Below are 24,395 nucleotides of genomic sequence, written 5' to 3' on the forward strand. Positions count from 1 at the left end.
CTGATCAGCATGCTTAGTGGTGTGGGGAATTCCTTGCTTACTGAAGGCTCGAGACCACATACATGCCTATCTACCGTATGCTAATTTCCTGGGTCACTAGTTCCTACAAAGTTGTTGAGAAGCAAGGGCCTATTTGGCTTTGACAATTTCCAGGGTCTCTGACACCGTGAAATCCCTAAATTCCTTGATAATATTTCTCCTCCTCTTCTTCCTCCTCCTCCCTTCTCCCTCCTCCTCTTCCTTCTTTTGTTCCTCCTCCTCCTCTTCTCATTCTTGCTCCCCTTCAAGTTTTCCTCTTTAACTCTTGGGATGCCTTCCGATTGTGGCTGAGAAACCTGGAGGTCTTTTCCTCAACTGTTTCCCAGGCTGCTTTGACCATGGTAGAAATAGCTAAAGCTTCTCCACCAACTTCTTCCAGACACGAAAATTGAGCTCAGAGGGGATGTTCCCCTTCCTTGGTGAGGCTGAAAGGGGAGCAGGCGTGGCCCGTGATGCCTGAGATGGCTGGGAAAGAAGAGACCAGTCAGAAAGGGTTGCATGGAGCTGAGCTCCATGTGACATGGAGGGTTGACTCAGATTGAGTCACAGTGAAAGTAGAGGCTGCTGGTGGTCGCGTAGAGAGGACTGGTGGTTGGGAAGGAACAGCAAAGAATCCCTGGGATTCATGAGTTGGGCCATGACTGGTAGATGTTTATGGTCTGAGAAAGGGTGCCGTCAGGTGAGGAGACGTAGTTCAGAGATGCAGGGCGGTCTGGTAAAGGACAGGGGGCCGAGAATCTGAGTGTGCTCTCACTGGAGATGGGAAAAGGCAAGCCGTGAGGGTAAACGAAAGTCCATTACAAATGTAAAATGGGGCAAAAAGCGCTCTGCTGTAAGAGAGGTGCCAGAGGTAAGGATAAAAGCAAGAAAAGTGAGGGAGCGGTCAGGGCCAGAGGTAACGAATGCTCCGGTGACAGAGAGGAGCCCCGATTTGAGACTGGGGAAAGGGAAAGATGAGGCGAGTTGGGGTCTAATGACAGACAGGATTCTGGTGGCAAAGACAACTGGCACAGGAGATAACAAGTAGAAAATGAACAGCTTCATGGCAAGGGATACCTTTGAAGCAGAGGCGATGAGGCCGTTGATGTGAGTAGGGAAAAGGGGAGTATGAATGTGGGGCCAGTGCAGAGGGCGGCTGGTAGCAGGACTAGGCTGCTCATGGACGTGAAAGCCAAGATGCAAGGGCAGCGGCCACTGAGAACTAAGGGTGGAACGAGGGACAGGAGGACACAGCAGTGAGTGACGATGGGACTCTAGGTACCTCTTATCAAGAGGTTGTCAAATGGAATAGAGTTAGAGCGGCACCCAAAGGGGTTGTTAGTTGGGGTTCTAGATAGTTTCACCTGAAACATCTTTGCCACAAGCATTTTTGCCACCCAACTAATTGGCTAAAAGGCAATTTTGCTGTAAAGGGTAAAATACCTGGTTGACAGTTTGGTGTACATTTGGCAGACTGTATTTTTTCAGTTTGTTTTCATTTCTCCATTGACAAAATTCTCACAACACTATTTTTATATTATATAAATCTTAGCCCTCAGAATAGTCTATACAGTAATGAGTAAACATGGTGGTCTTAAAGTAGTGAATAACAACATATAAATTCAGATTGCAAAGCTCTGTATAAAGCCGGAGCACATACTACTCTAGAAAATGACTACATATCACCTTGCACATCCTTCAGTGAGCAGTCATCCCTCTCATCTGTCAAAACCAAAATTTACCAAGTGATGGAAAATATAAGAGAGGCGGCTACTAATTCACAACAGACTTCCAGAGCATTAATTATAGATTCTTCAGTTGGAAACTGGTACTTTTTTTTTTTTTGGTGACCAGTTATCAGATTTATAAAAAGATACAACAAATTTTTAAATGATACAAAAATATCATTTTCAAAACAACATCAAAAAATGTCTCTCACCATTCTTAGCTCAGAACAGAGCCAATGGGTGAGCAGAATAATAACTGATGCTGTAGCATGTTTCATAAACTGGCAACAGAGTAAGTTGGTTGAAGGAAAGCAGAGGAATTTTGTCTTTTAAGGATTAGAACCGAGGGACGCCACAATCATCTGGCATCCGCTCAGTGTTGTACCTGTGGTTAGAAACGTACATGATGGGAACTCCAGGGGATCTTCCTGATTCTTTAAGACCCCCGCCCCCCAATCAAGCATGGCCACAATGTAACACTTGTGCTGAGTTATTCTCTGTACTAAGCAGTCATCTACAAAGGCTCCTTTGTGTGTGCATGGTAATCGTTCAAATCTTGGATCCTTGGCAATCCTTAGAGCCACTCAATACATTTGTCCCCATTTCTCAATTTCAGCCATTACACAGTCAGTTATCCAAGGGATACACTTGGCATATAGACAGTCCATCATTGACTACACTAACTCTAGTTTGGCTTTAATGGAAAAGTTGATAACATTGGTATCAACCAGGATGTGGTAAGGTGGGCCCACCTGTGTGTTATCCTGGAAGAATAAGCAGGGAGGGTGTTGGGATCCTTGAGTGCACTGGGATCATTCTTTTCTTTCTTTTTAGGTTTTAATCTATCCTTTTCTTTAAGCCTCTGATTTCTGAGACTAAGCATTCGCTTCATGGTCACATTCTTCCTTGTTTTCTTTTGCTCCCCCACGTTCACACCACACTCAACTGATATGTCTCTTAATGAAGAAAGAAATCATAGCGAAAAAGAAAAAAAGTGCAATGCCAAATGAGAAGATGAATCAACAAGCTAAAAAATTTGTGTGTGTGTGTGTGTGTTATTTATTTATTTATTTATATCTCTTACTATGAATGAAAGACTTTTAAGAAGTATTCTTGCCAGGTATTCATGTCGGCTTCTTGGATCCTTTGAGTCCTTCCTTGCTGGGGAAATTGAGATCCACAGTGTATTAGTCTGCTAGGGCTGCCGTAAAAAAATACCACAAACGGGGTATTGAACAACAGAAATGTATTTTCTCCCAATTCTGCAGGCTGAGAAGTTCAAGATCAAGGTATCCACAGGTTTGGTGTCTTTGGAGGCCTGCTTCCTAGGCCTACAGATGGTTGCCTCCTCACTGTGTCCGCAAATGGTTGTCCCTCTGTTGTGTCTGTGGCTTAATCGCCTCTTTTTATAAGGATACTGGTCATATTGGATTAGGGCCCATCCAGGTGGCCTTATTTTACCTTAATTACCTCTTTAAAGGCCTATCTCCATATAGTCACATTCTGAGTTACTGAGGGTTAGGCCTTAACATATGAATTTTGAGGGGACACAATAACACACACACAGCAGTAAGTGACAACTCCTAATTCAGTTATCCAGATATACGTCTGTTTGTAACACAGTAAGGAATTACTTTGATTCTGCTAAATGGGGCTCTTCCTGATTCTTTTCTGTTTGGTCAGTAATCTTTCTGGACAAGAGTCATCTTGGCTCTTCTTAAAAATTTAAAAAGAAATTGTGGTAAAATAGACACAACATGAAATTTACCATCTTAACTATCGTAAGTGCATAGTTTAGGAGTGTGAAGTAGACTCACGTTGGGCAACCAATCTTCAGAACTTTTTCATCTTGAAAAACCGAAACTCAATACCAGTTCAACAACAACTCCCCATATCCTCTCCCCTGTAAGTCTCTGGCAACTACCATTCTTTCCGTTTCTATGAGTTTAACGACCCTAGATATCTCATATAAGTGGAATCATACAGTCTATTTGTCCTTTTGTGACTGGCTGTTTTCACTTAGTGTAATGCCCTCAAGGGTCATCCATGCTGTTGCATGTGGTAGGATTTCCTTCTTTTTTAAGGCTAGTAATATTCCATTGTGTGTATATACCACATTTTCTTTATCCATTCATCCATCAGTGAACATTTAGGTTTCTTCCACCCTTTGGGCTATTATAAATAATGCTGCTATGATTATGAAGCAAATATCTCTTTGAAACCCTGCTTTCAATTCTTTTGGATATAATATGCGCAGGAGAGGAATTGCTGGGTTATATGATAATTCTATTTGTAATTTTTGAGGAACCGCTACACTATTTGACACTTTCTGAGCGTGCATTTATTTAATCCTGACTCTGTATTGTGAGGAACTCTCCCTGGCTCTTTTTCTGTCTAAGAGAAATTTCCTGAGTGGAAGTCGTCTTGGTTTTTTTGAGTGAGGATTCAATCCCTTTCCGTTGAGTGAAATTCTTCCTGGCTCTTTCCTGTTGAGTGGGAATCCTCCTAGATCTTTTGTGAGGTCTCTTTTGTATATTTGAATGGTAGCGTAATTTCATGAGTAATTCTCACTCCATGAGGCTCCTCTCCTCCTGACAGTATACTCCATCGGTATGGCATGAATGCAGTCTGTATCTCCAAAAATGTCAACATTTTACGAAGGATAGTTTGGAGGTACAACGTCCTCTCTCTGGAGTTCTTGGGATCTCCTCAGCTTGGTTCATCTATGGGAGGCCCTTGAATTCTAAGTATCCAAAACCCCCTCTAAATAATGTTCTACTTATTTCTCTTAGGAGGAAGAATTTGTGGCTTTCTCACTCTCACTTTAACCATGCCATTCAACAATCTCAGTCTGCTTTACCGGAAGCTGTTTTAACCTCTCAAGGATCCACCTGTCCTCCTCAACCCTTACTCCCTCATCCACTCCAACCTCAAAGACACTCATACCTGCCTCCATTTCCTTTCCTAATCCATTTGCAACTCCAAACTCCTTCCTGTCTCCCTCTCTGCCATGTTCCGAGGCTCCTCATATCTGCCCACCCTTCCCCAAACCTGTTCCTACTTCACTGGCTCCCCAGGTTCCTGCAATTACTGGAGACCTTGGCCCTACTTCTCTGGTATTTGGATCTCAAGGAAGGAAAACTGAAGGACCTCAATTGTTCCTCCTCAACAAGTCATTTTTAAGCACTGGTCTCAATCTGCCCGATATAATAAAGCACTTCCCTGAACCATGAAAGACCAATTTTCTACACAATTCAGATTAGATTTAGAGGCATATTCTCCAGGACTTTCAGACCTTTATCAATTAGTCAAATTTCTTGTGGATCTTGGAGGTGCCTCCTAATGGTTTGAAAGGGCCAATGAAAACTCATAATTAAATCAAAATAAAACCAAAGTCAATCATGCAGCAAAAGGGAGGAAAGACTATTTCATTATTTATTTATTTATTTAATTGATACTGTTTTATTTAATGTCACTGGTGGATACAAAGGTGTTCCTTTTTTAGACAGTATTACTTTTTATTAATTTCAGGTGTACAGCATAGTGTTTAGACATTTAAAATATTTAAGAAGTGATCCCCCTCACCAGTCTAGTACCCACCTGGCACTGTACATAGTTATTACCATCTATTGACTGTATTCCCTATGCTTTACATCCTCATGACTATTTTGTAACTACCAATTTGTACTTCTTAATCCCTTCCCCTTTTTCACTCACTCCCAAGACCCCCTCCCATCTGGCACCCAACAAAATGTTCTCTATCCTGAGATTGTTTCTGTTTTGTTGATTTTGTTGTTTAGAGTCCATATGTAAGTGAAATCACATTGCATCTGTCTTTCTCTGTCTGACACACTCTACTCAGCACAATACCCTCCAGGTCCATCCATGCTACTGCAGATGGCAAGAACCCATTCCCTTCCATGGCCGAGCGATAGTCCATTGTATATGTGTACCACCTCCTCTTTATCCATTGACGGACACCCAGGCTGCCTCCTCTCTTGGCCATTGTAAACAGTGCTTCAGTGATCATACACATGGCCTCTCCAAGTAGAGTTTACGTTTCTTCAGACAAATACCTAGAAGTGGGATTAATGGGTCCTTCTTTGTCTCTTATTATGGCCTTTGTTTTAAAGTTTATTTTGTCTGGTATAAGTAGCATTACTCCAGCTTTTTTGTTTGTTTCCATTTTCATGAAATATCTTTTTCCATCCCTTTACTTTCTGTCTCTGTGTGTCTTTCAATCCGAAGTGAGTCTCTTGTAGGCAGCTTATGTAAGGGTTTTGTTTTCTTATCCATTCACCCCTCCTATGTCTTTTGATTGGAGCATTTAATCCATTTACATTGAAAGTAATTGTGGATAGAAATGTAGCTATTGCCATTTTATTATTCATAATTTTGATCTTTCCCCACCCCCCCGCCCCCTCCCCATCTTAAAGAATTCCCTCTAATATTCCTTGTTATATTGATTTGGTGGTGATGAACTCCTTTAGCTTTTTCTTGTCTGGGAAGCTCTTTATCTCTCCTTCGATTCTAAATTATAGCTTTGCTGGGTACAGTAGTCTTGGTTGTAGGTCCTTGCTTTTTCATCACTTTGAATATTTTCTGCCACTCCCTTCTGGCCTGCAAAGTTTATGCTGAGAAATCAGTTGACAATCTTATGGGAGCTCCCTTATGAGTTACTAGTTGCCTTTTTCTTGCTGCTTTGAGGATTCTCTTTGTCTTTAACCTTTGCTATTGTAATTATAATGTGTCTTGGTATGGGACTGTTTGGGTTCATCTTGTTTGGGACTCTGCACTTCTTGGACTTGTATGACTGTTTCCTTTGCCATGTTAGTCAAGTTTTCAGTCATTATTTCTTCAAATAGGTTCTCAGCCCCTTGCTTTCTCTCTTCTTCTGGTGCCGCTGTGAATGTTGTTACACTTGATGTTTTCCCAGAGGTCTTTTAAACTATCCTGAATTTGGGGGGGATTCCTTTTTCTTTTTGCTGTTCCAATTGGGTGTTTTCTGCTACCTTGTCTTCCAAATTGCTGATGCGATCCTCTGCTTCATTTAGTCTGCTGGTGATTCATTCTAGTGTATTCCTCATTTCATTTATTGTATTGTTTACTTCTGACTGGTTCTTTTTTATGGTTTCTATGTCCTTATTTGTGCTTACTATCTCTTTGCTGAAGTGTTAGTGGGAAGGTGGAAATATAGGAACCCTCATGTGCTACTAGTGAAAGATCAGATTCATTCACCCATTCTGTAAAGCAGTCTGGAAGTTTACAGTTTAAATACATAAATTCTTAGGCATATGAATATATAAGTGTAGTCTAAATATATATGTAAACTACATTTATATGTTTATAGTATATATAGTATAATATATAATTTGTGTAAACATATATTTAGACATAGATCCATATTTAGACTGTATTTATATATCCAAGAGAAAGATTCCTGAGTTTGTTCATTTGCCTTTCAGTGTTTTCAAAGAATGCCCTCACTTAGCTGCTTTTCCATTTTGAGAGAGTTCTGAGTTAGGCAAAACAAAGGCAATTGTGTTGTGTCAGTCCTTCAGGGAACTCCCAGACAGAGCATAGCAAACACAATTCGTTGGGAACAAGGCCCATTTCACTCTCCCCAGTACCAGGTACTCACACCAGGCCCGTGAACTGCCATCTAGAAGACCCACAGCTATGCTGGAGAGGTGGGTGGGGCAAGACTAAGTTAAAATACCACAAACCTCTCCCAATGGATTAAGTCACGTTTTTTCTTGAGGCAGTGTTCTCTTGGTTGCTATACATCTTTGACTATCCAGAGTTCTGGAAAAGTTGATTCTGAGTTTTATTCACTGTTTCAGTGCCTCTGTGGAGGGACGTGCCCTTGGAGCTCCCTACTCCACCATTTTGACTAACGTCTGGCCTCGCCAATAATTAAATAAAAAATAAAACTAGGTGCCCACAAATGTCTTAAAATTAAAATGTGCATTTAATTTTAATTAAATATGCATTTTATTTAATGCAGTGAGGGAAAATATTCCCTGGCTATTCTTGGCTGTGTATTAGGAGGATACGGAGCTCCTGCTTTTTGAGTACCAGTCATATTGCAAGCAGTATGCTAGGAATTTTATATTTATTATATCATCAGTAACTAGCTTGGGTCACCTGTGGCCTTGGGCTTTTCTGTAAAACAAGCTGGTTAGATGATCGCTAATGTCCTTTCTAGCTCTAATCCCTTATAACTACAAAGATCTTGCTTTGTGTCTTGAAATGGATCAGAATATATGTACCATTAACATGGAAATGTTAGAAAAAAAGAAAATATCAATTGCTGGGAAATAAAAGCAGTACCTGTTGTTACTGATGACTGAAGGTGGGGCTGTTAGATGTAGGTCTGGCTAGTTGTAGCGGCAGGCACCTGGGAAATGGGACTGTTAAGGGAAGGGAACCAATAAAACATTAAATCCTGTCTTTAAAACCTTTTTCTCCCTGTTGTTTGTACAGAGCAGATAACATGCTCTGCTTGTTATTGAAAACTGGAGGTGGGAGAACTGGGAGAAGATGGAGGGAGAGGGAAGTTAGACAACAAAAGTCATCTATTACTGCATGCAAAGGAACCAAGTCTTAGTCAAGAATCTACATTGTTTTCGTTGATTTCAAGAAGAATTCTTGGTTGTTATTCAAGTTATATTTCAAAGACTTGAGACATTTACTTCTGGCACAAACCAGTTGTTTTTATCATGGCCAGGAATTTTTACAGTTGAGGTCTTAAAATCTCATCATTTACTCAATCACTCATTCACTCACTCACTCAACAAATATTTCTTGAGGGAAGGAAGCAGCTGTTTGGGAAAAGATGTACAGTGGCAGGTACGTACAATAGCAGCCGGAACTTCTACCAGGTTTATTCCAGTCTTCTCTGTGTGTGCAGGTTTCCCAGTGTGTCTGTCTAGTCCCTTATTTTGTTTTCCTTTGCTTGAATTCTTGTCTTGGTAACTTTCTCAGTACCTTTATTCTTCTATGATTGAGGACAAGAATCCACTGAACTAAAACAAATGTTTACTGAAGCTTCATATATTTATGCCAGAAGTACAGCTATGAACCACACAAAGGCATTTCCCCTGAAAAGCTTATAGTATAGCACTGAGACATAAAAATAACCTTACAATTACTAGGTTGGTGCAAAAGTAATTATGGTTTTTGCAATTACTTTTAACCTTTTAAAATGCAATTAATTTTTGCACCAACCTAATAAAGGGGATATATGTTATTCCCCACAGGGAAATGTATTGAGTCTTACGACAAACCTAAAGTTCTTTGTTTCTAAGCAAATAAACAATCTGAAAGGAAGGTTCCACTCAATAAGATGTTTAGGAAGTAGGTTAAGAGAGGAGACAGACCTCAAGCATTACCAGATTTTTCATGGGACAACTTGTGACTTTGAAATACAGATGAAGAAGAAGCACAAGTTTTAGAGTCAAAAAACCTGAGAGGAAATTCTGACTCCCCACTGACTGGTTAGAAGATCTTTATTAAGTGAGTCGATCTCTTTGAGCCTGAGTTTCCTCATCTTTAAAGTAGAAACAGTAATTCCTAATTCCCAGGATTTTTTTGCAAAGGTTAAATTACATGAGATAGTAAATGCATTTAGTATAGACCCTCCCATAGAGCTGCTCCGTCAATGGTCACTATTACCTCTCCTCAGACTCAGAGAAGGACTTATGAGACAAACCTAGTCAGAACGCTGCTTTGCGTGGACCACTTCTCTCCTGATTTTTCCAGTTAGGAAATACTGAGCTAATCCACCTTGATTTCCTCTGGCTTCATGGGACATGCCTTTGAACTCTAAAGCACACTTTGAGGTGTGTAGTCAAGCAGCTCGACATAGATGTGTTGACTGCACTGAGGTGAGGCTGACCAGGAAAGATGGGAGTAGGAAACTACATGTGTCTTTTTGGTGAAAGAGCAATAGGTTGAGAAGTGGGAAGAACCTGCCAGGAGAGAACAGATTAAACATCAGCCATAGGAAGAAGTCTAGACAAGGAGGTGGCATTTGATACCCAAGAACAGATTCATAAGCAACACAGGATGTTAATATTCAGGATGATCGCTATTTCTTGCCCTCAAGAAAATCCAGCCAGAGGAACTGGTTGTTCAGCCATGTGGGCAGACAAAGCTCCTAGATATGGGGACTTACGGGCAGACAATATTCTGAGATCCAGGCAGGTGGGCATGCCATGAAGCTGGGGTTCAGGGATTAATTCAGTCTGAGGAGAGGTTGGGGATTCATAAGAATCATCCCAGAGAATTGGGGGTGCCACACGTCAGAAACCAGGGTTTCAAACATAGGGAACAAAGCAGTGAAGTAACTACCAGAACTGAAGCTAGATGCAGGGTTCCTCAACCTCAGCAGTATTGACATTTTGGATTGGATAATTCTTTTTTAGGGGGGCTGTTCTTTGCTTTGTAAAATGTTTAGTATGCGTGTGGGGACAGGGTCCCAGAGAGCAGTTTCCAGGCTCTCGGCCTCACGTGGAAAGGTGCTGGCTCGGTTATTAGATGGCCATCAGCTGTAATCAGAGGGCCATCCGCTGTGGCTGGGTGGCCATCAGCTGTTACCCATTAGCCATTAGCCACTGGTATAACTGCCGTGGCTACGGTAGGGGGTTGGTTGGTTGGCAGAGAAGCGGACAGCAGATTACGACGCCTGCTTCCTGTGTCTCCAACCTACAGGAAGAATAGAGTGATATGACTCCCCTATCCATGGCTCTGTTGGTGTTCCTTTTTGGCCTCACCATACCCTGCGTTCTTGTGCGGGAATCAGGAGCTGAGACCCTGCATGACCCTTGGCACAGCGAGCAGGGTATGGTGCCGGCCAGAATTTTCAAAGGGGTAATGGAGCAGTTTATACGTATGAAAGCTCAGTTTTGCGAGCAGGATATGGTGCCGGCCAGAACTCTCCGAAGGGCGGTGGAGCAGTTTGTGCGTATGAACACTCAGTCTCAGGAAGACCAGGAGGATCTGCTTGTGAGAAACGTGACCCCTCGGTGAATTGGTGGTCCTCTTGAGCCTCCAGATGGCACGCCTCCCTGTTGGCCATAGCAGGCACCGCCTTCCTTTTGGTGGTCTGCTGCTGCCGTGGGCTCCTAGAGTTGTGAACATCTTGCCCAGGGGCCGCCACCCACTCGGATGCCTGGCACGGCGAGCAGGATTCTGGCCAGGTAGGAATGACGTCTGACTCTGGGCAGGAGGACATGTGGCCCTCACGCAGTATGTGGTGCCCTGTGGCCACTGGTCTTAGGAGTTGGCCCTCCGTGGAGGGGTGGGGGGACGTGGACGGTTCTTCGACCAGCATAGGCCAGAGAAAGTGAAGGTTGTTGCGTCTGTGTGGGCTGGGAAGTGTTTGCTGAGGCAGCTCAGGTGCAGGCCTTGTAGTCCCAGGAGGAAACACTTGCTGAGTTCTTGGTGGAGGTTGCGGGTGAGGTCAAGGTCGTCCCTCACCCCCAGGTTGCGGAGGACTTGGAGCCCTCGCTTGCGGGGAGGGCACACATTGTGAGGCCAACGCAGAGCCCTGGTGAATGATTGTAGACTATGGGGAATTGCCTTCCATCCCTGATGTGATGGACCACTTGACTGTTTGCTTGGGAAAGTGCCACCAGGTAGTGGAACTGGCAGATGTTTGCTTCCTGTGTCTCGACCGGCCGCAGTCGAGAATATGTAAGCGCCTTGGCTGTGAACCACTATTGTTCCAGCATGGTACCCTGAGAACCCTGGCTGTGCCCAGGAAGTCTGGCTGTGCCCAGAAAAACTGGCGGTACCCTGAGAAAACCTGGCTGTGCCCTGAGAAAATCTGGCTGTGCCCAGGATATTGCATCCACCTTCCAGGTTCTTGACACAGGGCCCCTCATGGAAGACGCTTGGGAAGGTGCTGGCTCGGTTATTACATGGCCATCAGCTGTAATCAGATGGCCATCTACTGTGGCTGGGTGGCCATGAGCTGTTACTGGTTAGCCATTAGCCACTAATATAACTGCCGTGGCTATGCTAGGGGGTTGGTTGGTTGGCAGAGAAGCAGACGGCAGACTACGGCCCGTGCTCCCTGTGTCTCCAACCCAGCTGCCAGCGAGACTATAGTGGTATAAACCCCCTATCCATGGCTCCGTTGGTGTCCCTTTTTGGCCTCACCATATCCTGCGTTCTTGTGCGGGGAGTGGGAGCTGAGACCCTGCATGACAATGTGCCTTGGCCTCTACCCATTAGGTGCCATTACTATGCCCTCCCCAAGTTGTGACAATCTAAAATGTCTCCATACATTGCCAAATGTCCCAGTGTGGGGAGGGGGTGGGGATTGCCCCAGGTGAGAACTGCTAGGCTAGAGTATGCCTGGTGAGAAGCACAGCTCCGGTAGTGCAGGTGGGGATAAGAGGTGTCAGGGATGAGTTGCTCTAGAAGAGGTCATGAATGACAGTGTCCAGTAAGACAGTGTAGTGAGCATTCTGTCCAGATCCCTGTCCCTTTTATCATTTCTGTGTAGCGTGTCCTGCCTCCTCTGCTCCCCTTCTTTCAGCATTCTTTTGTCTCCAAAAGACTGCCTTTGGGCTTCTGTAGTTTCTTTGCCCCACATACAGACAGCCAAAGGACCTTGGCAATGGCTTATGTGTGTGAGCTAGCTCCCTTGCCTAGAGGGTTCCCTAATGTTCCCCTGCCCTCGCTGGGGCTTTGCCTGATTGGCGTCTTTCCACTTCCTGCTTCTCCCACTCTGTATTGGTTTCTCCTGGGAACTTGTCCTTAATAAATTACTTGCACACAAATCTCCCCTTAGGGCCTGTTCCCAGGGAAGCCAGCTTAGGCTGGGGTCAAAGGACAGAGTCAGGTGTGAGGACCAAGTCCAGGAGAGCAGTTCAGAATGAAGACGATGAACGAGAAGTCTGACCGGAAGCCTCCATCAGTGTGGTTTTCAGTGTGAGACATGGCAATGAGAGAGGTGATTTAAAGGAGCTGGGGATGACCAGACAATGTGGTCTTGGTCTCGGGAACAAGGTTGAAAGCAAGAATAAAGCACAAAGTCTTAAGTTGGTGTAAAAACAACAGAATTATTAGGAAAAACACTTCTAAAATAATTTATTGCCAATATTACATATCTCCAAAGAATTCATGACAACCACAGAACAAAGGAGTCTATGATCCTCTGGATTCTGAAAATGCTGCAGTATTTCAATTTCTACTGTGATGCAGAAAGAACCTGGCAGATCTGTACACTGCCCCCTCTTCCCTTTGCTGGATAAAACATTCTGGAAGCAGCTAGGAGTGGAGGACATCTACCAGGGGTGACTGTTGCTTCTGCCGCTTCATAGCAGAATTATTTCTGTACCACTGGCACTCCAGTAGCTGACTGAGACAGTGAGTTAGGGAAGGACGTGCTAAGAGAAGTTCTGTAGTAAAGATGGCTACCTTGCTGAAAACCTCTTCCTTCATTGTAACTTCACTGTTAGTGCCATTTCACACAACACAAACCTCACTGTGATGTACCACATGTAACCATCATTTTTTATGTTCTGAAAGCAGTTACAATAAAGATAGAAAGTAAAATGTTGAAAAATGATTTTGGAGAGTAACCATAAGAAACATATAAGCAATGTATTCTTACATCGAGGAATGTGGTATTTGCAATAGTAAATTATATGTTCTCTACTCCTAACTGGTCTTTTGTAATCATTTCGCTCTTCTGTAAAGAAATCATCACATTCTTCAATCAGTATGTAATTTAAACAGGTAAGTTATAATTTTTAATTCTGAATATTAAAGCTTAAGGGATTCTTTGAAAAGTATGTTTTAAGAAATACGTAGACAGCATGTACCATGAGGTATTAAAGACTAATTATGTCTGGACTTAAGTAAAATTCTTTGAAAAAGAAAACTGTAAAAGTGAATTTCAGGAAAAGTAGTTCAGAGATAGAAAATGATGACAAGGGAAAAAATAACTAAAATAAATCTAAAATTAACTTCATAGTAGCTATTAAGTTCAACAGTTTTAATCTCCAAACATAAAAACTTTAACTTATAAATAAAATATAATTACTGATAAAAGTGCATAAGAAAGCATTTCCAAACACATTTGCAAATAAAATTTCTTATCAGTTCCCAGCTGACAGATCTCTGATATATTTTCTTTAGCACAGATGCCCACGTTCTGTACTATGTGAACTTCTTATCCTGACCTCAGAAACCCATCACCCTGGACCGCTGTTTGAACCAGGGGTGTCCCCTGCTCCAAGGACAGTTGATCTGTATTCTTCCGAGTGGCTTAGGAGGTGGTCTGGTAAGAAGCGTGGAAAAATCAGAATGCACTATCTATATTTGGTTTCCTGAACTACTTGGATTCTTTTTCTTTAGAAATTAGAATGTGATACATAAAAAGAAAGTTGTAGTTGGTAGGGTAGTGAGACAAGTTAAACAGACAGAGAAAGAAGAAAAGCAGCAGAGGCCCTAAGGTAGCCGAAGATCTGAGGAAGCAAAAGTTATGAGAAAGCAGAATCTCTGTACATATAGAATTAGGAGTGACACAAATGGTTGGTAGAAGCAGGGGAAATCTTAGCAGAGACACAGAGTAGATAGATGTGTCTTGGTAATACTTAAGTACTAGTGGAGGGAGAAGGAAGCAAGCAAAACACACCTGCTACTGAGATTAATCGAGCAGTTATGGATGCCAAAGGGCTTTCCAGTTCCCAGACTACATTCTAGGCTCTGGGAAGCCAAGCTTTTCCTATATTCCCATAGGGCCTGGCTTTGTGAAATTCCTATCCCTCTTTTTTTTCTCATGTGTTATTTCTTTGAACGCCTATTGCTCGAGATATTTAAAGAATCTAGTATATCATGTAAAAGAGTTTGGAAAATAATAGAAAATCATAAAAGGGCTTCATATTTTCATTTTAGAAAGAAGGCTCTGGGACCAGTGTGGAAAATAAATTGAAAATGGACTAGAGGTAGGGATTATATTTTGCAAATTGTTGTTTTAAGCCAGAGCGATGACGATGGCTTGAACCAAGTTAGTAAGAATGGAGAAAGGTGGATGACTGAATAGAATTTGATTCCCCTTAGATGTACTGGATGAGGGAGTAGGAAGAGTTAAGTTTGATTCTCCATTTTCTGGTTTGAGCAACCAGATGGATGGTGGTGCTTTTCCTTGAGAAACGTAATGTACACAAAGGACCAACTTCTTTTCAGGGAGGAGGGTTAGGTGCCAATGAGACTTCCAGGTAAACATGTCCAGTAGGCAGTGGAATATTCATGTTTAGACCTCACACAAGAGCTCTGGAGGCTGTACGTTTGTGTATAAGGGCTTGATTTCATAATTTTCAGAGATATCTGGCAATGATTTCTTATCTTATTCCCATAGCCCTAACTTCAGGAACTTACTTGGACTAAGCTGTGTTAGCCCGCGGAAGCTGAGAATAAAGGATTTGTTCATGTCTGAATATCCTCTGTACTGTACCTCAGCTATTACGTTGTTCACTGTTTAACATGAGATTGATAAGCTACCTGGCCTAGGTGAGGTGATCTATAAACATGGCTATGTATAGCACCAGTCTAGCTTTGTGTATATAAGGTTAGGACCGGAAGGGGAAGTGATGTTTCCACAAGGTCTGATTTATGTATTCCAGAAAGTCTGAGTATTTGGAAGGTTTAGAATCTTGCAGTTTCATCTCTTAGCTGATATTGTATCCCTTAGATAAGTAAATCCAAGTGGTGTCTCTGTTGTGGTATTTCTGTTAATCTGCACATTTCTATTGGTATTTATCAATAAAAGGTGGTATCAATACGTTGGTAGTAATCGAGCCATTGCTGTGCATAACATCACTCCAGGAGAATAAATTAAGAAGAAAAGAAAGCGGAGAATAGAATTCTAAAAAATACTAATATCTAAGGAGTAGGTGGAAGAAAGTCCAAGAAGAAAAAAAAATGAATTGTAGTAAAAACTGAGGGATTGAACAACTATGAGTAATATTTATATTTCATCATTAAATTGAGACAGATATTTCAGACTGATATTAGACAAGTTTCCTTGTTACACATGAATACATGCTCATTGTTAGATACGTTTTCTAAAAGATTCATAACAAAGGCTCAGATGACAAAGGCATGGGTTTCCTAATTTTCAAATAGAAGGTTAAAATTTGCTCATAATTAAGTCTGTTTAAAAGTTAATGAAAAGACGATGTGAGTGATGATTGCAAAGAGTTACCGTTACTACCTGTTTAAAACATTTACGTAATAGTTAATGTGTGCCAGGCATTGTGCTTTATCTGCAAAATCTCATTTAGATATTAGAACTACCCCATGTGGAAAGCAGTCGTATTTTCCTTTAGATGTGGAAAGATGTGGAAACTGAAGATTAGAGAGGTTAAGTAATTTGCTTGAGTCACCTAGGTACTAAACTAACAGGGCTAAGATTCAAACTGAGGGCTTTTAGACTTCAGAGACTGAGGCTTAAGTACTACTTGATAATGCTGTGAAAGCATTAGTTAGGGTAATAAAAGATTAAATTTATTGGGCATTTATTAATGTAATTTTCAATGAAGGCAGACTTTGTAGTCACAGGCAACCATTTTACCATTTATAGGTGTTCTACAATTTTGAAAGTACTTCTTGAGGTACTTGAGAACAATAATATGTATTTGAATAATCTGGGGTTTTTTGGTTTTTGTTTTTGCTACTAAAAGAGAAATGATTCTGTTTCAGAATGCTATCTCCTGAGTTTAACTCATTTCTTAACCTACAGAACCAAAAATTATTTTTACCTCTGCTAACTTGCTTGGTTTTGGCATAAAGTCATGCATTGTTTCTGAAGCAGTACAATCTCTTTTCAAATTGTTACAGATATTGTTTTCAGTTAATGAATTCTGATTGCATTCCCTCAACTATATATAATAGAGATGTAAAAGACTGTAAGGAAGATGATCTTGAGTCAATCATGTCAAAGTTATTAATAATAAAAAAATTAAATTTCAAAAGAATAATTGGCCAAATAGTAGGGAAAGGCACTGGGCAGGAGCTTGATACTGGATTATTGGGCCAATTATTAGGTCATTTTTAAAAGCTCCCTGGGACCCGAAGAAAAATGCCTGCGACATATTTGACCTAAGCACTTTTTTTTTTTGCTAAATCCACAGCTTTTAATACATAAAGCTTACACCATAGGAGCTGTCAAGTTTCCTAGAAGTTGTGTAGTAGACACAAATGATCCAAATTACTGGGAGCACCCTACTATTACCTCATCTGTCACCTTCATCCATCCTTGCTTTGTTCCTTCTCAGAAGGAAAAAAAAATTAGTTTATAAAGTACTGTGGTATAAGTCCTTCTTATTTTACTGCCCAACATTGCCACCCACAGACAATCTCATACTTCATTCTTCCATCCTGAAAAGGTGTCATCAGCTCAGTTGTCTGAAGGTGTTCGTTTTTTAATCTCCTACCTGTACGCTGGTTCATGTTTTCGCTCTACCTTTCTTTGCTTCCTACTCAGTAGTTGCAAAATATCTTGGGCAAAAACATACTGAGCTAGATCTTCAGAGCTCAGATGATTTTCTGTTTACTTTTGCCTCACATATATATGGCACTTCAGACCTAATGAAGGCTTTTATATCGGAGCCTAATTTGGGCATCACAACTTGGCTTTTTAGTCACATGCAAAAAAACTAGACTGTTATCTGTCTCCACACACCAAAATTAACTCAAAATGGATCAAAGACCTAAACATAAGACCTGAAACAATACATTGCATAGAAGAAAGCATAGGTACTTATGGATGTTGGTCTTAGAAAGGATTTTAAGAATTTGACCTCAAAGATAAGGGAAGTAAAAGCAAAAATAAATGAATGACATTAAACTAAAAAGTTTCTGCACAACAAAAGAAACCATCAACAAAATAAACAGGCAACAACCAAATGGAATAAGATATTTGCAAATAACACCTCTGATAAGGGGCTAATATCCAAAATAAATAAGAACTTAACAAAATATATAAAGGACTATCTATCTATCTATCTATCTATGCATGCAGAGGGCCTGAACAGACACTTCTCCCAAGACAAATAAATGGCCAACAGATGTATGAAAAAATGCTCAACTTCATTAGCTGTTAGGGAAATATAAATCAAAATCACAATGAGATACCACCTCACACCTGTTAGAATGGCTGTTATCAACAAGACAAGTAATAACAAGTTGGAGAGGTTGTGGAGAAAAAGAAACCCTCATACACTGCCGCTGGGAATTTAATTTGGTACAGCCACTATGGAAAACAGTATGGAGGCTCCTCATAAAATTAAGACTAGAATTACCACATGACCCAGCAATCCCTCTTCTGGATATCTACCCAAAAATCTGAAAACGTTTATCAATAAAGATATATGTACCCCTATGTTCATTGCAGCATTTTTCACAGTGGCCCAGATGTGGCAACAACCAACATGTCCTTCAATAGATGATTGGATATGGTGCATATATACAATGGAATATTACTCAAGCATAAGAAAAGTTGAAATACTGCCATTTGCAACATCACGTATGGATCTTGAAATTATCGTGCTAAGCGAAATAAGTCAGACAGAAGAAGTTGAAAATCATCACTTCATGCATATATGTGGGATATAACACTAAAACCAACAAACGAACAAGACAAACAAGCAAAAACTCAGACAGACAAAAGTATGGTGGGTACTAGAGGGTAAGGGGAGAAGGAGGATGGTAAAAGAGGGTAAAGGGGATCAAATATATGGTGATGGAAGGAGAACTTACTCTGGGTGGTGAACACACATTGCAATATATAATGTATTACAGAATTATACACTTGAAACAATGTTATTATCCAATGTCACCCGAATAAATTTAATTTAAAAAATCAGATAAAAATTAATAACACAGAAAGGCAGAAATTAGCAAAAAAAATCCCTCTGCTTTTAGTAAGGTATTCATTCAACAAATATTTATTGATCATCTACTATTGCCAAGAACTGTTCTAGGCATTCGAGATACAGCAAGGAAGAAAACAGAAAAATAAATAAATAAATAAATCCCAAAGCTTCTGAAACTTTCATTTTAGCGGAAAAGCAGATAGGCGTTGAAGGGGATTGGTGAATCGAGGAATTTTGGCTTCTACTTTGGGTGAAACAGAAAGCCAGCGGAGGGTCTGGAACAGACGGCGTTTCATTTCTCATTTTATAGTTAGAAGAGTGACTACTCCGCAGTAAGTGCACCAGTACGCTTTGTACAACTCGATGGAGAAATTGCAATTTAGGTGCTCAGAGGGGAAAAGAAATTAACAGGAGGTATGCGTTGATTTGGGGCCACTAGCCCAGGGATTCCAGGTGGCAAGAAATGAAGAGGGATACGGCAAATGAAGATTACTCCAAAAGGAAACAAACTGTTTACACCGAAATAAAATTTAACACAAACATACCCTAAAAGATACTCCCAGGAGTACTTGGGGCTCCGTTCAGACATTTGTCACCGAAAAGGAAGCCAAAGTTGACGAGGCAAACGGTGCGCTAAGCCTATTCGGATGCCTGGAGTGGGGCTGGGGAAAGCGCCGGCGACCGGAACAGAGCCAGCTCTGGGCGTGACCACGCCCTTGGCCACGCCCCCCTGCGGCTCGCCTGCCCGGGTTGGTCGCGGCGGGGGCGGTGGCCTTGGTGCCCGGAAGTGCGGCTGACGTGTCACCGCTGCGCTCGGAATTGTGGGCGATTCGGCTAATGGCGTCGGCGAATCTGGGGGGTTTGGGGAGCCAGCGCTGAAGCTTCTAGCCAGGTTGGCTGGTGACGACCGGTGTGGCTGGGCCCCGCGGTAGCGGGAGGGACCTGCCCGCATTGTGACCTCCTCGGCCGGAGCTAAGACGGGTCCTAGCGGGACGGACTGACTGTGGGGGGCGCCTCGGAGAGGAGCCGGGGGAGTTGCGAGGAGGCTGCGGGGGGCGCTCGGGCAGCTCCGTCTTAGCAGCGCAGGCCTGGCTGAGTCCCCGCGGAGCCCAACAGGAGGGCTCCGGAAGGGCCAGAGGCTCCAGGAGGGTGCTGCCCTGTCGCCCCACGCAGCTGACAGTGCCCGAGTTCGTTTGCGCCGCTCAGAAATTGGCTTGAAGCTTGGTGGATCATGTCTGGCACCAACAGCCCCGAGGCTGTGAAGAAGCTGCTGGAGAATATGCAGAGCGACTTACGGGCCTTGTCCCTGGAATGCAAGAAGAAATTTCCACCTGTCAAGGAGGTAAGCTTTGGGTGACGTTGGGACCAGGCACGGAGAGCGTGTCTAGTCCTGTATGTATCACTCAGTAGTCCACAGCTACCCTCCAGCCCTGTCTCGTTTTCATTTGGCCTTCACCTTTACAAATTTGCGAGTGGGTTGGTTGTTCCACAAGCGCTTTCTATAATTTCCTTTGGCGAGGTTTGAGCGGCACTGATTTTCTCTGCGCTCCTGGTCTCTGGAGTTAGGAACGAAGTTCGCAGTGTGAGCCGATTCAGCCTTTTCTGGCCTTTTCAAACTCGAAACTAGCCAAGCCAGAATTGGAAAACTTATTTTTGTGGCGTATAAAAGCTAATATCCATCGTTGTGGTGAAATCGGTGCACTTCGCGTTTGTAGTATATATCACTCAATTGCAAGTAGCTTACCTTCTGGTCATGTTGTGCAGCTTAACTCTGTCAATCCCATGAAGTATTAATACATTATCCAGAACCTAATTTACGACATACATCGAAGACGCACAGTAACCATGTTAAACCTTGATATGAGCAATACTGTTGTGGAACGTTTGTGCTAGCAATACGTATGTCTTAACCTCTTTGAGCTTCAGTTTTCTTTCAGATGTCAAATAGGGTTAAAGGGTGGATTTATTAGATTATAATGGGAATGTCAGAGCAAAAAGGGTATTATTAAAGAGATTCGAGTTAATAATATAAACAAATTAAACGCTCCAAATGTTTCCTGAATTGAAGTTGTTAACGTTTGGTCACTATTGGCTCTTTCTCTTAAGGTACCATTTTATTTCTCTTAAACTTTTTTAAAACACTGTTTAATTTCTTTTCTCATTTCTGAAATAAGATATTTCACTGATATTTTTGTAAAAGCAATTATTTCTATTTCTGTGTAATGTAGTGTGGTATACCTACAATTTCATTTACTCATTTCCCCAAACGTTCACCAAAGAGTTTTGAAATATTTTCATACTTATTTAAATGTTTTGCCTATATCATTATAAAGATTCGGTAATTAGTTTGGATTTTAGGCTTCCCAGGAACCTTAACCAAGTGCTTTGGTCTCAGCAGTCTTCGACAAACACCGTCTATTATTTTTAATAAAGTAAGCAAGTATTACTCAATGATGCCAACCAGATGTGCCACACTTGGAAAAATGACTATTATGATATGTTTTATTTCAGATATTAAGTAGTTTGTTTTGATATTGCTTTTCATTATTTTCTTTACATCATCTTCTGTTGAAAGTTGTAACAAGTAATTTTAAAGAATTAGGCTGTTGTAATTGTAAGAGAAATGCTCTCATTTAGAAAATGTCAAATTCTATTTTGTAATTTTAACAATAATTTATAGGACTGACTATTCTTATAATTAATCTAAAAACTATGATTCCTGGTTTGGGAATTTAGTTGCCATTTGTTACACCATTTCTGTTGGTAAAACATGCAGAGTTCCAAACTTACAAAGTTTCTAATCTAGGAACTTTTAATAAGCCTCATTAGCTTTTTTGCTTGAATATTGGATTGGTTAAAGAAGTATTTAGTAACTGTACATAGTCTTTGAGGTAATGGCAAAAGTAATTGTTGGTGTGAGTATGTCTGATACGTAATTTCACATACAGTTCATACTCATAAGAATTTGTTGAATGTAAGAACTTTGACTCCTTAACCAATGACTCTTCTAATATACGTAAGGCCCTAATTTAGGAATTGAAAAATGACTTTGACTATGTCACAAGTTTAAAACAAGAATGGAGTAATTAGCCTAATAGTGATATTTTAGGAGGGAGCCTTGACTTTCAAGAAATATTTTGGTTGAATTAAATTTTCCTGGTAATTTAATAGCAATGCCAAATTTTGGCTTTTGTTCTTTAAGGAACTGATAAGTTTTTAGTTTTATTTATATTTTTGTGGGGATGCTTGGTAGACTCTAAAGCAAAGCCTTTCTAAGTATAAGAAGCTTTTCCGTCTGTATACTGGTTTGCTGATTCTACTCTCCTACTATTCTTCACACATTATTACCTGAAAATACTCATAACTTAATTCAATACAGTGATAATTACATATGTCCTTTGAAAGAGATGGCTCCTTCCCAATACTTTTTTTAAAAAGGTGGATTTAATTAAGACAATCTATATTTAGTCTTTGTTTTAAAAGTTTAGTAATTTATACATTTTTGGCCACAGTGCTTGGCTATATATAATTTATAAATTAATGATAAAATGGATTTTTTTAAGATTTCAAATCCATTAGAAAAACAGAAGAAAAGAGTGTTGATAAAGGATAGTGCCTTATTTATTGATATTTACTTATCTTTGGATTTCCTACAGTTTTCTCCATATTAATTGTTTCCATTTATAAACCTATCCTTTGCATATTAAAGAGTTTTTAAAGTGGCTATAATTTTATTCTGTCATTTTATAATAAGGGGAGTAGTTAAATAATAACAGCAATACATTTCTTTCTCTTTTTCCCCCGGCTTATTTTTCTTAGTCCTTAAATATAAATCTTCATGCTTCAGCAGTATAACTTGTTTTAGCACAAGTGTATTAGCTAATTTGTTCTGGAATATTTGTATAAAAAAATTTTTTTTTTGTCCTAACCACTTTAAAGCTTTGTAAAATCACTTTTATGTAATTGATATTCAATGGCCTTCAAAGGCAATAACCTCTGAAACTTTATGTTTATGTATTTAATGAATAGAAACTTTTTGGTCATTTCCTATTTGCAGGCACCACTGTAGAAACAGATGAGGGGCTATAACTGAGCATGGAAGCGTGGTCAGAGTTTGTAATTCTTGAGATGAGTCTTTGTAGGATGAGTAGAAGGTAACCAACAGAAGAAGGTGGTGGTGGTGGGTCCTTCTAGGCAGAGGAAATAGCACGCGTTTGTATTCCATGTGAAATAAATTTCATGCTGAAGGTGATTGGAAGCCATTAAAACTTTAAGAGAGGGAGCATATGAACAAATTCATAATTAGTAACATTACCATAACAGTATTGGTGAGAAGAATTAGAGGGGACTGAGACTGAGGCAGGGAGGGCAGATTTTAAAAAGTGATGATTGCCTGCATTGAGGTCGCAGTAGAGGTAGACAGGAAGTTGCTTGCCTTGTGGTAGACCTGGGTGAAAGAGAGTATGGATTAAAAAGAGGTTTTTCAGCTAAAATTATCAGGGTATAGTGTCCTTTGGTATATGTAGAGAGAGAAATCTATGATGCCTCTCTGGTTTCTGGCTTGGGAAACTGAGGAAATCACTAAGAGAAGGAATATAGGAGGAGGAAATGTTTTTGGGAAAAATGAATAATCATGAATATATTAAGTTGAAGATTTGTGTGTGACATCCAGTGGAACCAACCAGTAGGTATTTGAAAATGATGGTTTGGTATTTAAGAGGGAGGTCTAGAATTTCAGACTTAGGATTATCAGTTTATACATGATAGTAGAAGCCATAGGAGTGGATAAGATGAGCCAGGAAGTGTGTATAGAGTGAGAGTATCAGGGCTGAAGAAGGACCTTTGGGAAACAACGGCAAAGGGGAAAGAGGCAGCTAGGTACGCTAAGTAAGGATATGGGGGAGAAAGGGAATGCTTGCTAGAGTAAGGTCCCCGAGAAAGCTGGACTTTCAGGGCATAAGGGCATTGATTGGCTTCCAATCTGAGAAAGGGACACATTCTCTTCTGCCAGAGGAAGGGAAAAGAAAACAAATGGGTTTGAATGTGATAAATTTGAATGAGGGGCATAGTGGAGAGAGGAGACTGTGGACAATTAGACCTCTGACCTCTGTTTCCTTGGTAAAATAGGATGGAAGGTTGTTGCTGTGTGAGTAATTAGTGATGAAAGAAGTGATGTGTGGGAAGTTTGAGAGGAGCAGTGGATCAGTTTGGAGAAATGGAGGAGAGATTGACTTGGAACACTTAAGAGTCTTGGCAGGAAAAGTGATTGAAATGATGATGGATTGTGAGATCTAGGTTGGATTCCCAAAGAAGGAAATCCAACAGAACTTTGATTGGAAGAAGATGGAAGGGTTAAGGGACTAGCAGCACCAATTTTAGTCAAAGAGCAATGGAGTTGGGGAGTGACAGAGCTAGAAGGACAGGGATTGGGACAATACCGGGGATATTGGATTTCAGATTCCTAAGGAGCGCAGCACTGGAGGATGATGACGTCCAGGGAGTGCTTGGTAGAACAACAAGGGGAATGAAGGTCATTTGAGTTGAGGTGGTCAGAATTAGGGTTTGGGGTGGATTTTTTTTCTTTTTTAATGAAGTGAAATCAGTAAGGGTGTAAATAATTAAAAAGTGCAAGTAGCCTTCCTAGGCTATGTACTTTAAGTTCCTCTTGCCCACTCAGGCCTGATACAAGTTGGTGGGCAGGGATTTTTGCCTAAATTAGCAAAGGTCCTAATAGGAGAGTTCCTCAGTGTCCAGT

General features: G+C 41.0%; 1 protein-coding gene and 1 pseudogene across 4 annotated transcripts in view; one reads left to right on the forward strand and one right to left on the reverse strand.

Annotated features, from left to right (window-relative positions):
* Window positions 1-2,081: 2,081 nt before the first annotated feature.
* Window positions 2,082-2,667, reverse strand: LOC117028077 (rRNA-processing protein FCF1 homolog; annotated as a pseudogene).
* A 16,783-nt stretch (window positions 2,668-19,450) lies between these two features.
* MON2 (MON2 homolog, regulator of endosome-to-Golgi trafficking) overlaps window positions 19,451-24,395 on the forward strand; it is a 102,161-nt gene continuing 97,216 nt past the window's right edge. For all 4 annotated transcript variants that reach the window (XM_033116765.1, XM_033116767.1, XM_033116768.1 and 1 more), the window contains exon 1: window positions 19,451-19,982. In XM_033116765.1, the coding sequence (XP_032972656.1) occupies window positions 19,872-19,982 (111 nt within the window). In that variant the 5' untranslated portion in view covers window positions 19,451-19,871. The remainder of the gene's footprint in view (window positions 19,983-24,395) is intronic.

This window comes from Rhinolophus ferrumequinum, chromosome 10, assembly GCF_004115265.2.
Source record: "Rhinolophus ferrumequinum isolate MPI-CBG mRhiFer1 chromosome 10, mRhiFer1_v1.p, whole genome shotgun sequence".
In the NCBI taxonomy this organism is placed as follows: domain Eukaryota; kingdom Metazoa; phylum Chordata; class Mammalia; order Chiroptera; family Rhinolophidae; genus Rhinolophus; species Rhinolophus ferrumequinum.